At 48.1% G+C, this 15,857-nt stretch overlaps 1 protein-coding gene across 1 annotated transcript in view; it reads right to left on the bottom strand.

Moving 5' to 3' along the window:
* Positions 1-7,520: 7,520 nt before the first annotated feature.
* Positions 7,521-15,857, bottom strand: part of LOC142771733 (uncharacterized) — a 33,995-nt gene continuing 25,658 nt past the window's right edge. The window contains exons 2-3 of the mRNA XM_075873580.1: positions 12,317-12,530; positions 7,521-8,383 (exon numbers count right to left, since the gene is read on the bottom strand). Of these exons, the coding sequence (XP_075729695.1) occupies positions 8,177-8,383; positions 12,317-12,530 (421 nt within the window). The 3' untranslated portion in view covers positions 7,521-8,176. The remainder of the gene's footprint in view (positions 8,384-12,316; positions 12,531-15,857) is intronic.

Here is a 15,857-nt window from a genome sequence, read left to right on the forward strand (position 1 = left end):
CGCATGGCCGACTGTCGACCTATTTGCTTCCGCTGCGGAGAATCAGGTCACATTGGCCGCTATTGGTGTCGTGGCAATGCCGGGTTCGGGAACTTTTCTCGTCCCGCTTCTTTCCGATCTGAAGGCCACCATGGCCATGAAGCCGATCAATTGTCGACTGGCCAATCAACTCCATCGCGTCGCTGGCGATTTTCATCCCCTGCGCGTCACCATGACTTCCCGAACCCTCAGAGCGACGCGCACGTCACCAGAGACCGTTTGCCTAGCCCACGCCGGGGAAACCAACTGCTGCGACATCCGAAGGCAAGGTTGCCAATCGTCGAGACACCAAAAAGTTCCCCCTATAACCGCAAGAAGATATGATGACAACGACGATGAAATCGACGACGATTACTAATGCCAATGAAGTTGTACGTGCCAATCTTGGCGTTCTCGTTGACGGACATCACGTTACAGCACTGGTCGACACAGGCGCTGACTTCTCGATCATGCGACAAGAGCTCGTCGACGGCCTTAGAAAGGTCAAGACACCATGGACAGGGCCGCACATAAGGAGTGATGGTGGTCAGCTGATGACTCCCACGAGTAAATGCACCACTTGACTTCAAATCGGGATTCTAGCTTCGTGGCCACTTTTGTCCTGTTGCCAGACTGCTGTAAAGAGATAATTTTGGGCATGAATTCTATTCAAGATCATGGCGCTGTTATCAACATCCCTCAACGTATGGTGACATTTTGCGCACATCCATATGTTGACAACAGCAGCGACGAACCACGCGGCCGTTTGCGAATAGCCGACGATGTGGCGCTCCCACCGAGATCCTGCTGCCTTGTGTCGGTGTCCAGTGGGTGGCCTTACTATAGGGATGTATTAGCGGAGCACATAGTTGCTCTTTTGCTTCTTCAAGGCATTTACATCGCGAGAGACGTCCTGGTGCTTACTGATGTACAGGCAGAAGTGCTCCTCACAAACTTCAGCAACGAGCGCCGTCAAATCCAGAAGGGTACCGCAATCGCCTACTACGACGATGTACACCAAGCCAGGGATTTTTTTTTCGCTTTGCAACCGGACGACGTGACTGTCCCTGCCTCGACAGCTTTGTCGGTGGACATCTGATCCACGCTGCGGCCCTCTGATAGGAAGCGTCTGCTTGAACTTATACACCAATTCGAAGACTGCTTTTCGCGTACGTCAAAGGTCCAGCAGACACAATTGACCAAGCACCGCATCATTAGTGAAGACAACACGTGACTAATTCGGCAGAATCTCTACCATGTGGCTCCGAAAGAACGCGAGAAGATTCATAAGCAAGTACAGGAGATGCTCGTGGATGACGTCATACAACCTTCTAAAAAGTTCTTGGGCATCCCCCGTGCTTTTGGTCAAGAAAAAAGACAGAAGATCTCGCTTCCGTATTGATATCGCAAGTTTAACCAAGTCACAAAGAAAGACATATCTATCCCCTGCCTCGCTTAGACGATTCACTCGATCGGCTGCGCCAAGCGCGCTATTTCTCTTCAATGGACGTCCGAAGTGCCTATTGGCAGATAGAAGTCGACGAGACAGATCTTGAAAAACGGTCTTTGTGAATAAAATTTTTCCCGTGCTAACGATACCAGCATCCAAGATTATCTTGAATGTGAATTGGTGCATTTTGATGGCGACGACGCTTCTGTTCTCTGGGATAAGTTTAAGAATCTATGCTTCCACTGCATTGAACGGTTTGTACCAAACAAAACGAAAAAACCCCCAAAGTTCACACCATGGATCACAAGGCCAATAATACAAATGAAGCGTAAAGCCAAGCGTTATCGGCAAAAAGGTGCTCCCGCTAACATTCTCAGGGAAATTCGTAACTCCCTCTCCGAAGCTATTAAAAGTGCCAAGAATTTTTATTTTACTGTCAAGTTGCAAAACTTCATCAAAGAGGACCCTAAAAAATTCTGGTATTTTATTAGGGACCGTAAAAGCTCTGTAAATCGAATCAAGTTTAACGGCACTATAATTGACAATCCCCAAACTATCGCGAAAAATTTCAACGACTATTTTCATAGCGTTTTTTCAACTTCTACCCTGCCTGTCTCAATTAGCATTGACGCTTCTGATTCAGATCCTAACCTCATTTCTTTCGATGGTGTCCTAAATTTACTGCTGCGATTAAAAGTTAAATCAACCCCTGGACCAGACAACATACCCAATGCATTTCTCCGGCGATATGCCGAAATATTGGCCAAGTACATTGTTGTGATCTTCCGAGCCTCAATAAGTTCAGCAACTTTACCCATCGATTGGAAATTGGCACGTGTTCTGCCCTTTGTGAAAAAGGGGGACCCAGAGTGCATACCAAACTACCGTCCCATTTCTATGACTTCCGCATGTTGCAAAATGCTAGAACATATAATTGCCACTCGTATAAACAGCTTCTTAGATGATAACCACATTTTATCTCCCTTTCAGCATGGATTTAGAAAACGGTTTTCCACAGTCACCCAGTTGGTCTCAGTTATTCATCACATTGCTTCTATTTTAGACAAAGCTGGTCAGGTCGATGTACTGTTTTTAGATTTCAGTAAAGCATTCGACCGTGTTCCCCATAACAAGCTCATCGAGAAATTGCAGACTATAGGGCTTCCAAACTACCTAGTATCCTGGGTGTCTGCTTACCTGAACGGCCGGAAACAGTATGTCGACGTCTGCGGACAGACATCACCTCATCTCCCAGTAGATTCCGGCGTACCGCAGGGTAGTGTTCTAGGTCCGCTGCTGTTTATAATTTATTGCAATGATATTGTTAATGCTATTACTGATCCGGTTAAAATAAGACTTTTTGCAGACGACTGCATTATTTTGACAGATGTACAATCGCCAGATGACCAGGTTGCTCTCGACACTGCCCTTAACAATATTCTTTCGTGGTGTAACCAATGGGGCATGGTGCTCAATTTCGATAAATCTATTTGCCTTCGAATTACTAACAAGAAAAATCCCCTTCAGTTTTCCTATTCCTCCAAAAGCCAACCCTTAAAAGAAGTCAGTCAATACAAATACCTAGGTATAACGATAACGAATAAGTTGTCCTGGAATGCACACATTGCCGATGTTTCGTCATCGGCTTTCCGTAAACTGTGTCTTTTAAGGCACAAACTCAGAGACGCCCCGTCGCAAGTGAAACTATTAGCTTATAACACTTTAATACGTCCAAAGCTTGAATACGCTTGTATTGTATGGGATCCGCATACTAAGTCTAACATATATTCCCTCGAAAAGATTCAAAGACGAGCAGTGCGTTTTATTTACTCAAAGTATGGTCGTGGTACATCAGTTACGGAACTAATGCGAGATAACGAAATCCAGACGCTACAATCGCGGCGCCAGCTTCTCCGTCTAAAATTCTTGGACTCACTAATTAACAATAAACTTGGGCTAGACCCATCACATTACGTTACCCCAGTTTCGACCAGGCAAACTCGTCATTCTCATGTCCGATCCTTAACTCCGTATTTTGCGCGGACAGATTTATTTAAGTTTTCCTTTTTTCTGAGAACTGTAACAGAATGGAATAACTTGCCTTCTGATTTCCTCCAAACCTTCGATCTTGATGAACCCAATGTTTAATTCTGTGAATCTTGACCCCCCCCCCCCCCTCCCAATATTGCTTGATTTTTTTTTGATGTTTCTCTTCTACTCGCTCTTCTCCTACACAGATGTATTTTAGTCAAGCTGTGTTACTCATATACTGATCGCGTGCTTTCTTTGTTCTGATGTTTTTCTTCTACTCGCTCTCCTCTTACACAGATGTATTTTAGTGAAGCTGTGTCACTCATGTACTGATATTGTGTTTGTGTTTGTGCCCCTCCTGCTTGGGCCTTTTTGGCCTGCAGTATTTCACAAATAAATAAATAAGTTGCTTCTTTTTGGACTGTGCTCGGCGCCAGCCACTTTTCAGCGTCTCGTCGACACTGTACTATAAGGCCTGAAGTGGCAAACATGCTTGATCTATCTGAACGATGGTATTGTATTCTCAGCAACATTCGAGGAACAACTCAGCCGTTTATTCACCGTCCTCCAAGCCATACATTTTGCCGTCGTTACTTTAAAACCAGAAAAATGTCATTTTAGTTTCAAGGAACTCAGCTTCCCGGTAGGCCACGTCATCAGTCACGAGGGTATTCGACCTGACCCTGCGAAAATAGACGCCGAAGCGCGATTTCCTGCACCACACGACAAAAAGGCCGTGAGACGTTTCTCAGAGTTGTGTGCCTATTACCGGTGAATTATCGAGGTCTTTTCGTCTATTGCGGCGCCACTGACACGACTCACACGTGAGGACGTCCCCTTCTTTTGGGGTAACAGAAGCAAATGGTATTCAATGAACTACAACAACGCCTGCAAACACCTCCAGTCCTAGTGCACTTCGACCAGGAAGCCCCTACAGCACTTCAACTGACGCCAGCAACGTAGGTCTGGGTACCGTTCTGGTGCACTGGCATGACGGCTGTGAAAAAGTAATAGCCTACGCCAGCAGAACTCTCTCACACGGAGAACTACACGACAGCAGTAAAAAAGTGCCTCGCCGTGGTGTGGGCGGTCATCTAATTTCGTCCATATTTGCACTGCCGCTCCTTCAAGGTTGTTAGCGACCATCAATCTTTGTGCTGGCTCAATAACCTTAAAGATCCATCTGGCCCTTTGGCACGCTGGAGCCTAAAGCTTTAAAAGTTTGACATGACCATCATCTATAAATCTGAGAAGAGGCACACCTACGCCGTCTCTCACGAGGAGCTTATCGCTCCTGATGACGAAAACATCAACGCGGCATTCTTGGGAGTTGTCAACACGGCCACTATTGCACGAGAGCAGCGCAGTGACCCTGAGTTGTTACCACTCATTGATTATTTAGAAGGACGACGTAAAGAGGTGCCGCGGTTATTTGATACAGGACTGCCATCTTTTTGCTTGCGAAACGATGTTCTCTATAAGAAAAAGTTCTCACCAACCGGCAACCCGCACTTGCTCATCGTACCTGCCTCCATTCGAAAAAAAAAATTTATGGAGGCGTGCCATGATGAAGCCACTTCTGGTCATCTAGGCTACAACCAAACATTGTGCCGACTACGATGCAAGTACGTCTGGCCAAAGTTACCTGCAGCTGTTAACCATCACGTGCGAACTTGCACCGACTGCCAAAGACGCAAAGCGCCTCTCAGCAAGCCAGCCGGTCTTTTAGATCCAGTCGGAGCACTAGCAAAGCCGTTCACTTAGATTGGAATGAATTTCTTGGGTCCCTTTCCAACCTTCAACTTCCACAACTGGGAATATATGGATTATTGTGGCCACCGATTACCTCTCCCGTTATGCGTAGACTAAAGCTATGCAGCGCGGCACAGCAGCAGAAGCCGCTCAGCTCTTCATCGAAAACGTCGTTCTTTGGCATGGCGCTCCGACAGCAGTGATCACAGACAAAGGACCTGCCTTCACCGCACAGCTTTTGGAGTCAGTTCTCAGGCTCAGCGGTATAGTCTACTGGAGAACTACATACCATCCACAGACAAACGGACTGACGGAACGTCTCAATAGGACCCTCACAGACATAATCAGCATGTACGTTGACACAGAACATAAAAACTGGGATCAGATATTGCCGTACGCGACCTTTGCCTACAACACGACTCGACAAGAAACCACTGGATTGACACCGTCCAGTCTGGTCTATAGTCGCGAAGTCACGGCAACATTGGACGCCATGTTATTGCATGAGTGTGACGACATCCGTGTGGACGCCGAAGAATTCACTCAGCGCACCGAGGAAGCCAGACAGTTCGCGCGCGTGCGCATCTCTCACCAGCAGCATCAAGATGCACAACGGTACGACCTCCGACACAAGTTCTTTAGTTATACACACCAGGCGACAAGGTCTGAGTCTGGATTCCGATACGTCGACGTGCACTGTCTGAGAAACTGCTAAGACGGTACTTTGGCCCATACAGCGTCACGCGACGCTTGAAAGACGTGAACTACAAAGTTTTTCCCGCCACTGATTGTAGTTCTAAGCGCTAAAAGAATTTACCCGAAGTCGTGCACGTCATGCGTATGAAACCGTATTTATCGAGTTCATTAGCTCCCAGTTACCGTGTTGGTGCGACCACTTCATACGCCTGGTAGAACGCCTAAATTGCGCATCGGGACGATGCCTCTTTCGGAGGGAGGCAAATGTCACGTGCTTGCTCAAGAAAGACAATCGCAGTTGTACATGTCCCATGAGGGACTATGAAATGGAAGAAAAAGAACTCGCTTGCGTGTTCTATTAAAGAGACCGACCTGCTTCTGGTGTCTCAATATCTACGGCAAGACCTTTGTTTTGACGACAGGACAATATACTTGCCACACTGCAGTACAGGCCGCAAACGCGCTCAACCTAAAGCGTATACAAAGCACGCATCAAGGCACCAAAGGTTCGCCTTGCACTCGAGCATGCTCATCAGTCTAGAAATGCAGTGGCGTCGACAACACGGAAATTCTCATCTCTTGCTGTTAAAGGAGTGGTGGCAGAGCATTTGTGAACCACTAGTATCATTCTTAATCAGTGGCTACTAACTCGTTATTAGTCGCAGTAAAACTCATTTTCCCCAAAGCGAGACGGATGTTTAGTTGTGTGCCCGTGTGCTAGCACCGGAGGCAGTTTAGATTTCCAGCCCCGCCGCGGTGGTATAGTGGCTATCAGGTACTCTGCTGCTGACCCGCAGGTCATGGGTCGAATCCAGGCTTCGGCGGCTGCATTTTAAATCGAGGCGAAAATGCTGTACGCCCGTGTGCTGAGATTTGAGTTTACGTTCAAGAACCCCAGGTGGTCAAAATTTTCGGAGCCCTGCACTACGGCGTCTCCCATAATCATATGCTGGTTTTGGGACGTAAAACCCCACATATCAATGAAATAAGTCAGTAATGAGTTCGAGGCGCATTCGGGGACCCGTGACAAAGTCGGCCTATTCGACAACAATCATGTCACCACAAAAGCCAGGGACGTCACTGGCCAGCTTCTGCTATGTTGTATAAGCGCCGCTGTTTCCTCCGTTGTGTGGATTTCTGCGAGCCCTTGTTTCCACAATCATCAAAGCACGTTGCTTATCTAGTGCGGTGATCGACGAAGGGGCTGGGAGGAGTGCAGAATTAAGTCAGAACACCTCGATTCACTTCGCGAATTTGGCCGGTGGCTGTGGTTTTGTTCTTATCGTCCAACTGAGTCGACTTTTTCCGTGAGCCTTCGGACAGCAGCGGCATTAGACGGGCTCAAGCATTTCTCACCGCTCATTTGTAAAGTAGCAGGTGGACAAGTGACGAAGGAATCAGTGAAATAACTGCATTAGAGCTCTATTGCAGTGTACGTGTGTCATATTTAGCTGGTATGATGTATACGCTTTAATGGCACGTATGTATATCGGGCAACGCTGAGTTCTCAAGGCATACTAATTCCACGGACGCACGTTGGAGTTCCAAAGCAGTTAATATGTCAACTACACAGTGGTGGAAGTATAGAGCTTTAATTTGCCTCTAGTCTTCCAAAGATTTTCAGGCAGGCAGCTTCAACATCGGCACTCAACAGCGGCTTGAGGTACTAAGGCTATATATATTGCATGGTCGGTGTAACTGTGTAGCGCGATCACACCGTCCCTGGGGTAACTTCCAATATGCTATGATGTGCACATAGTTTGGCGCGCACTTTCATATTCTGTGCTAATTTGATCTGTAATTTCAGGCTCTATGACGGGTACACTATCGTTTCACTGTCTTACATTGGTAAGAGCGTTTAGGCCATTGAGAAGAGAGCGTGGTATGCATATTTTTATCTGTAAAAAGACCCTTATATAAGGTGCAAGGGTGTTGTGTTTAAACCCGGTAGAACCACCTGAAGGGTCTAAGCCGGATTTCTTCGAGGCCGCTTCCTACATAGTGTTCCGCCTATGTCTATGCCGTAGCTACTCCATGAACACGTCAATCAGGTGGAAGCATTAAACCGTATGTTAAGCCTCAAGTCTAACGATATTCTTCAACGACGTGACAAGAACCTTGTAGGTGAGTTCGTATCCACGGCTTGCATTAAGATAGTCATTCTTGCTCTCCAGGGGCATGCTGTGGTGCCGCAGTAGGTGGCGCGCTGACAAGTCCTCGAAGCCTGTTCTACTGCCTCACGGCGTACTTCCACCTGAAGTCCCGCACCCGGTTGCCGTAAGGGCTGCTGGGGTGGTCATCGACCCTTGTTAGCCGGTCTGACACTGGCCGCCCCGTTCTGCTGGTGATGCAGGCACAGGCCACCGTGAATGTCTCGTTTCGGAACGTCGTTGGTCCGGCATTTTCTGTGTAGGCAACCTGGAGCACCTCGCGTACCTGAAAGCATATAAATTATTCTTTTTTTTTTTTCAAATCAAAACTCGAATATGCCCTTTGCATCTGGATATCCTGCCAAACATATCATAAATAAACTCAAATGACTTCAAAATCGAGATATCGGGTTCATTCGCTCTGCATGTTCATACGATATATCAGCGTCTCACTTCAAAGTTTTGCAATCATTTGCCATGACAGACGGTGTGAAATGCCTTAGAAAAATTTCGTAATATAACGTCTGTTTGCGCGCAATTGCTAATGAATAGCGCGAAATCGTGAACAACTACTGTTAGCTGCGTTACTGTCGATAACCTACAACGGAGCCCGTGTTGACTAGATGACAAAGAACCATTGGTTTTCAAGAAAATGGCCAAGTGTTATAAAATAATGTGTTCTAACATTTTGCATCATGTGCTTGTTAACAATATTAGCCTAAAGTTTGAAGGTCATCGCTATTGCCTGCTTTGGGATTCGGTGTCATTTGAGCTTTTTTTCCAGTCTTCAATCAATTCAGGGAGAGATTTGGTGAAAATTAAACCGAGGTATTTACTGCACCATTCTGTATATCACCTAAGAAATGCATTAGAATGGCGTACGGTCCCGAAGATTTTTAGGGGTCCAGTTTCAGCAAAAGACTAAGAACTCTTGTCATTTACTTGTATTGCATTGATTCCTGAATTACTAGGGGGTGTAATGTGCGGGATATTTGCGTTATTTTTCGTGAAAACAGAGTGAAAAAACCTGTTGTGCGTATCAGATTTTGCCCTTTTTTGTTCTAACACCAGTTAGAACAGCTTTTTTTTTCTAATTTGAGAAATGGCGTTACGCGATATTGGTATGAAAATTGGTATGATATTGGTATGACCTGTGCCTGTCATTATGATTTTCGGAGCCTTCATTCATGGGTTCTCCAGTGGGAAGGTATGCGTGGCTGTCTTAGAGTGCGATAATATATTAATGAAACTAATTGGTTGACTAATTAACCAGTACCATTACCTTATCGTATATAAATCATTATATACGTATGAAAATCAGACTATTGCTCTTACTTACGGAAAGTGTTTTTAATTTAAATAATTATATGCATCAGATCAAGTACCGCAATTTTCATAGGTAATCTGTGATCTTTCTATTGCGTAACATTTATCATTCTAAAATTGCATTTTATTTAAACATAAACACTCAATTCTTGCCCAATCACCCCTCTACAATGATTATGCGCCAAGAGCAATAAGTGAACACGAACAAGAACCAACAAATCGACGGCGTGGAGCCGTAGATATCGACTACGTACAACCGGAGAATACTTGGTAACAGTAAAGACAACGGCTGCACCGAGAAGACTCCAAAGCCATAAAAAGCCTTCGCCAACGACAGCGCGTCCGTAGATCCGCTAGAGAGCACTTGGTGTCAGCGCGAGTTTCCGGCGCTGGAGTTGGGACATCCGCGAAACGTCTGTGACCGTGTACGCTTTAACTCGAACCTCTCAGCGATGAGGACGTATACAAAGAACCTATAGCGTCATCTATCGCAGGGGTCGGCAACCTGCTGCCCGCATGCGGCTTGGGGGGGGGGGGGGGGTAATATTATGTGGCCTTCCGCACGACGTAGAAACGCCTCCTGTTATCGATTCCTATCTAAAGACGGACGTATACCGGTCTTGACTTAAAATGGCTTTTTCACGTGTTGTCTACGCTTGGTTGCAGCTCTCTGACATGAATGTGGAAAATAAGCGTGATTTATAACCCATTTTTTAAAATTATTTTCAATTTGCCGAATTTTTTTTCTCCTGCAAAGCTCACTTACACGCCAACCCTGCTCCCCAACCCATGTTTGCTATGCGGCCCCCTGCGGCGTCTCTTTCGTGCAACTTGACCCTTCACCTCAAAAGGTTTGCCGACCTTCGATCTAGCTGAAGGCCAACAACCACCTAGAAGTCACTGAAAACAAATGACGTGCATTTTCTAGCCAATACCTAGAAACAACCTAAAAGCAGCCAAACAAGTCTTCGGAATCGTTCAGTTTCGCTGCATCAAGCCTTGTCCGACGCTGTGTCAATTGACGATCATAACTTAAGCGATTTATTCTGAAGCATGGCCGCCCACTGATACCAGCTGCGCTCCTCGAAGGTATACGGATATAAAATACTCCTGAAACCACTTCTGAACTGTACGTGTCGCGTAGACTTGCTCTGTATGTCTGCTGTTTTGATTCATAAGATTATGAGAGTAATTACTCATTGGTATTTCGGAACGTTAATGCTAGCGAAATGAACTGTTACAAAAACGACTGATTCAGGAGGCGAGATGATCACCGCTACCACATGCTCTAGTTAGTTACCATTACTACCTGCATTAGTAACCATTACTAACTGCGCCTGTAATGGCGAGGGCAATAATAGTTGCTAACTTCTCCGTTATTAACAGCACTGACTACTTGGTTAGTAGCATATGTGACAACTAGTTACTAGAGCGAAGGCGAAGTGCAACCTTTTTTGAAAGTAAACGGAGCATCCAGGCTGTGGGCGACATTGGGCTGCGTGCTTCCATATCTTAAAGAGCGCAACCGCGAAGTATGCGGTCATCGTCGCATGCGGGACCGTCACGTATGACGTCATTGTAGGAGTGGTACATCGCTGTCCAGCCAGGGTTTGGCACTGGTAATGGTGGTAAAGGAGCTCATGATTGATATGTGTGGTTTAACGTCCGAAAACGACCGTATGATTATGAGAGACGCCGTAGTGGAGGAATTAGGAAATCGAGACCTACTGGGGGCCTTTAACGTGCACACATATCTGAGAATACGGGCCTACAGCATTTTCATCTCCATCGAAAATGCAGCCGCCTAGTCAGGATTCGATCCCGCAACCTGCGGGTGAGCAGCCGAGTACCTTAGCCACTAGACCACCGCGGTGGGGCGGTGGTAAAAGAGTGATAACGGCGAAGCGCAAAGGTGCAAGTTGACAGCCCTCCAATGATCAGTTACCAGGCCTATGTATACACTTTAAGGCAGTGGCGGCAGAGACAGCGTTTTGGCTACTTTTTGGCTATCTTCTTGTTTCCTTGATTTTAAGCAGTCAATACCTGGAAATGTCGCAGCCGCTGCCCTTGGGGAAGGCTACTTTCTGACTAATTCTTCCAAAATTTTGACTATTCTTCTGCCTTTTGAATTGAGCAACCCAGGTTTTCTCCTCTACGCTACCATTCCTACAGGTGCCGTCTCCTCCTGGCCATTTATTTGTTGACATGTTAGAGATTGACGATGTCATCACTGAGCTACCAGCCTAATAAGATTTGACGTTTTTCGGCTACACGCGATTATCTTCGCTTGCGTAGTCAAAAACAGGTCAAACCATGCGACGTCAATAGATCGCGCACATAATTCGGGCAAGACCAAATACAAAGGACGTGAGGCTTCATGGTGAAGCAGACAGCAGACCATTCACAGCTGATATCTCTCGTATATTCACCAATCGAGAACTTATTTCCTCGCGACATCGTTTGAATACACAGCCGGTTCCACGGGCTGTGCTAAGCTGACTGGAAACGCCGGGAGAAAATGACGCACTTATTCTCTGTATTCAAAGGCAGCAGCACAGTCGTGGTCTTGACGCCTTATATTTCTCAGAACCAGCTGATTAAGCTTTGGTACAGGGAACACGTTCACGATGATAAATATAAAGGTATTGTAAAAAAGATAGTGCCCGCTAGGCAATCGCGAGGAATAGAGCGACGACTACAAAATAGAACATCCGGCCCGCAGCAAGGCTTCTGTCTCTTTGTCTCCTTCTTTTACAATGACGCAGCCTTCAGGATACAGTCGGATACAGTTATTTTTCAATAAAGAGTGGATTACAAAAGTTTTTACAGCATTTTCAAAGCTCGTTTGTGGGTTCTTGCACGCCAGATACTAGCGGTATATAGAAACACGAACCTCTTGGCAGCGAAAGTCGTTGATCTGACTGCATCGGCTGCCGGGGCAGTGGCACCTCACCGTCGGAATGGCGGCCGGAATGCGGCCTGCCTGCAAGTCGACGGTCCTCGTGAAGGGGCACAACGCCCGGTCCTCGATTCGAGACGACAGCGGGTCGGCGAAACACGTGGTTTGACGCCTGGCGAACAGAAACACGTCCAGCCTCGCGCCGGTGCTGCACGTAGCCAGAAGAATCACTGTTATACACGTCACCGAAGCCGCAGTAGCGGACAACATTGTGCTGCGGTTCTCCATCGCGTCTGCGAAGAGGATCGGCGCTGTGCGCCACGGGCTTCGCTGCATGCTTTCCTCACATTCGTCTCCGAAGCTGTGCTCGAAGTTAAGCGAGAACAAGGTGTAACGATCGCGGCAGGAAAGAGAACGACGCCGATGAGGGCGTGTTCTTCCGCTATATCTATGGCACCCAGGAAAACGCGGTGACGGATTTCCTGGTGAGCATGCCAAAGACTGTCGGTCTGAAAGATGCGCGAGTGAAATACAAAGGTATTGAAACAAGTGGGCTCTTTAGCTGTTCGGAAATGGTTGTATACGAATAGCTATCAGTTAAACGCAACCTTCTACCCACTCCCTCTGTTCCCTTGAGCAGAGCTCTCCCAGCCGCGTAGCGGTTGTTGCTACAGAAGGGAGTGGAAGGTTGGTTGCTTCTCGGTGTCCGTCCTGTTTTGTCGTCGTTGCTGCTGCTTGTTCGGGGATGGAGGCCAGCACATTTCAAACGTTACAACAACTCGACTTTATATACACAAACTTATGTACATATTTACAAGACTTGACCGTCGGAACCGTCGCATGTTGCCTCGGCAGAGCCGATAGTGCGGAGCACTCCTTGTTGCGACCAGAACCACCGCGAGGACTCGGAAGCCAGGTTTTAATACCTCGGTTGCCCCTCCCGATTCTCCTCCCGGCCAACCAAAGCAATTTAGTCTGTTTATTGGACAGAAAACACACTTGTTGCCGTCCCCTCCTCTCCCTCTCCTCTTCCCGCACTCGACTGCTCGGTCGGAAAGAGAGAGACGAACGGACCGGCCTGTACACCACGTTCCGCGAACTGTGCGAATGCACACAATGGTGGCGCCGTTCGGCTGCGGGCCCCCACCATTACCGCGGGATGACTACGCTGTCCAGCGCGACAGCCGTCCCGCGGACTCTAAACCTGACTGATGGGTGGCTATGCACTGTTCTCACGTCACCCGCCGGCATTCCGAGGTTCGGGGACCATTTAGTGGGTTTCTAGAAGCCACGACTGACCGCGTTATCCTTGCCTTGCCAGAGGGGTGCGCTTACGCCGAGATTATCGTTTCCCGAGAAGCGGCTTTTTGGGAAGCGCGCCCGTTTGAGACCGAGAAGACTCGCTTCCATGGCCTGCACCGCCAGACCTTACACGCCTTTTCCAAGATTCGCGCAAGCGCTCAAATGCAGCTACGCGAATAACAACCTAAAGGTATGGCGCCGCACGTCCCCGACCCTGTGGCCACACTTCGCAGTTCCTTGAACGCCAGAGACGTTTCTGCAACGCGTGCAATACTTTTTCCTGCTTAACCCTTGGGGCCCCACCAAACGGAAGCCACCACAAAGCAAAAAAAAGGAAAAAAAACCGACACTAGGTCACTGTGTGCAAACGTACAATCTATAAAGCAGGCAAGTCAAACAACAACACTCTTCTACATGCTTACATTCGTACATATACACAAAAAAACACTTAACTGAAACACACACACACCCTTCCGCACATGGTGCTGTTCAAATTCAACCAAATACTATTAACTCCTGCATGCTACACACACGCACAAGAGAAACAATACACTTCACGGAGGCACATAGACTTTCAACGCGTGGTGCTGTTCAATTGTCCACAGGTTCGCGCACGTCACTCTTGAGTGTCCACAATGCACCTAGTCCTCTAGTGTCTCGACCCCCGGAGCACCGCTGCCGATTCCCCAGCACTCATTAGGCACCCTCGAAAGCGCATCTGCGTTGCCATGCTCGACGCCTTTCCTGTGCTGCACCACTACATGATACCCCTGGAGCGCCAAGGCCCAACGGGTAAGCTTAGCCCCAGGAAGAGTGCCCTGGGTGAGAAAAGCTAGTGGGTTGTGGTCTGACCCCACGGTAACCTGTGCGCCGAAGAGCCAGAAATCAAACCTTTCCAGAGCCCAGATGACTGCAAAGGCCTCTCGCTCAATCGTCGACCAGCGCGTTTGAGTTGGAGAGAACTTGTGGCTCGCAAATGCGATCGGCATCTCGGTACCATCGTCCGCACGTTGCGACAGGCAGACTCCAGCCGCGACCGCGGACGCGTCTATAAACAGCCAATACGGCCTCTCGGGATCTGGGGTCGATAATGCTGCTGCCTCACACAGTGCGATCTTAAGCCGCTGAAACGCCCTTTCAGCTTCCGCGGACCACGGAATTCGGTTCGGGATTCGCTCCCCGTTAGCTCTGTCAGGGGCCTCGCTACCTCTGCGTAATCTTTCGCATAGCTTCGGTAGTAGCCACACAGGCCCAGTACGCTGCGTAGTTCTCTTTTAGTCTCCGGCGCCCTTAAACCTTTGATCGCTGCAAGCTTCTCAGGGTCAGGTGCATGCCGTCCGGAACCTACCACATGCCCCAAATACCGGATCGATGGACGAGCTATCTGGAACTTATCCCTCTTGACCTTCAGCTTAACCCGCTTTAGGGTCTCAAACACCTCGGCCTGTAAGCTTTTGGGTACCCTGTACGGATGAGGGCTTCTACGGACAAACCCGTCTTGCAACCTTATCTCGTGTGGCCTTACTGCCGCTACCGTTGGCCCCCCGCCAAACTGCTCCACATGCCTCTTGAACACTTCGCAGATCACCCCGCGTTCCCGTTCTACTAAATGGGCTACCATATCGCGTGATGGAAAAACTTCTTCACTACGCATTGCCCTTGCCTGTGGGGCGCACTCTACTTCACCGAAATCACCGTCCTCCTCGAACATTACTCCTACCGACATAACCCTGGACTGATATGGGCGCAGCTTATTCGCGTGCACCAGTTTCCGGTTACCTGCTGGCATATGCACGAAGTATGAATGCTCGCGGTATCTCTCGGTGACACTGCCTGGCCCTTCCCATTTCGGAAACATTTTCTCTGGTCGTTGTACGTCATCTCCTACGCCTGGCCAATAAAAACTGTACTTGATCCTGGAGCACGTTTTACGGCAACCAAAATGTCCGGCCCAGCTTGACTCGTGCGCCAGTTGCAAAACTTCCCCTCTGCGGCATTCCGCCAATACCAGCTGCGTTACCGATTGCCCCAAAACCTTATCCTTATGATAAAGTAACCCGTCTATTACTAGCATATTGCCTTTTCCTGTCGCTGCTCCTCTCCACGCTTCCTGTAAAGTCGGGTCCCCCCGTTGTTTCTCGCGAAACTCATCTGACGTGGACCTCTCCTTCACGCCGGCGCTCGGGGCTTCGTTATGCAACACGCTGTCGTCCCGCTGATCCCCTTCATCGCG

The sequence above is a fragment of the Rhipicephalus microplus genome, chromosome 9 (assembly GCF_043290135.1).
Source record: "Rhipicephalus microplus isolate Deutch F79 chromosome 9, USDA_Rmic, whole genome shotgun sequence".
Classification (NCBI taxonomy): Eukaryota; Metazoa; Arthropoda; class Arachnida; order Ixodida; family Ixodidae; genus Rhipicephalus; species Rhipicephalus microplus.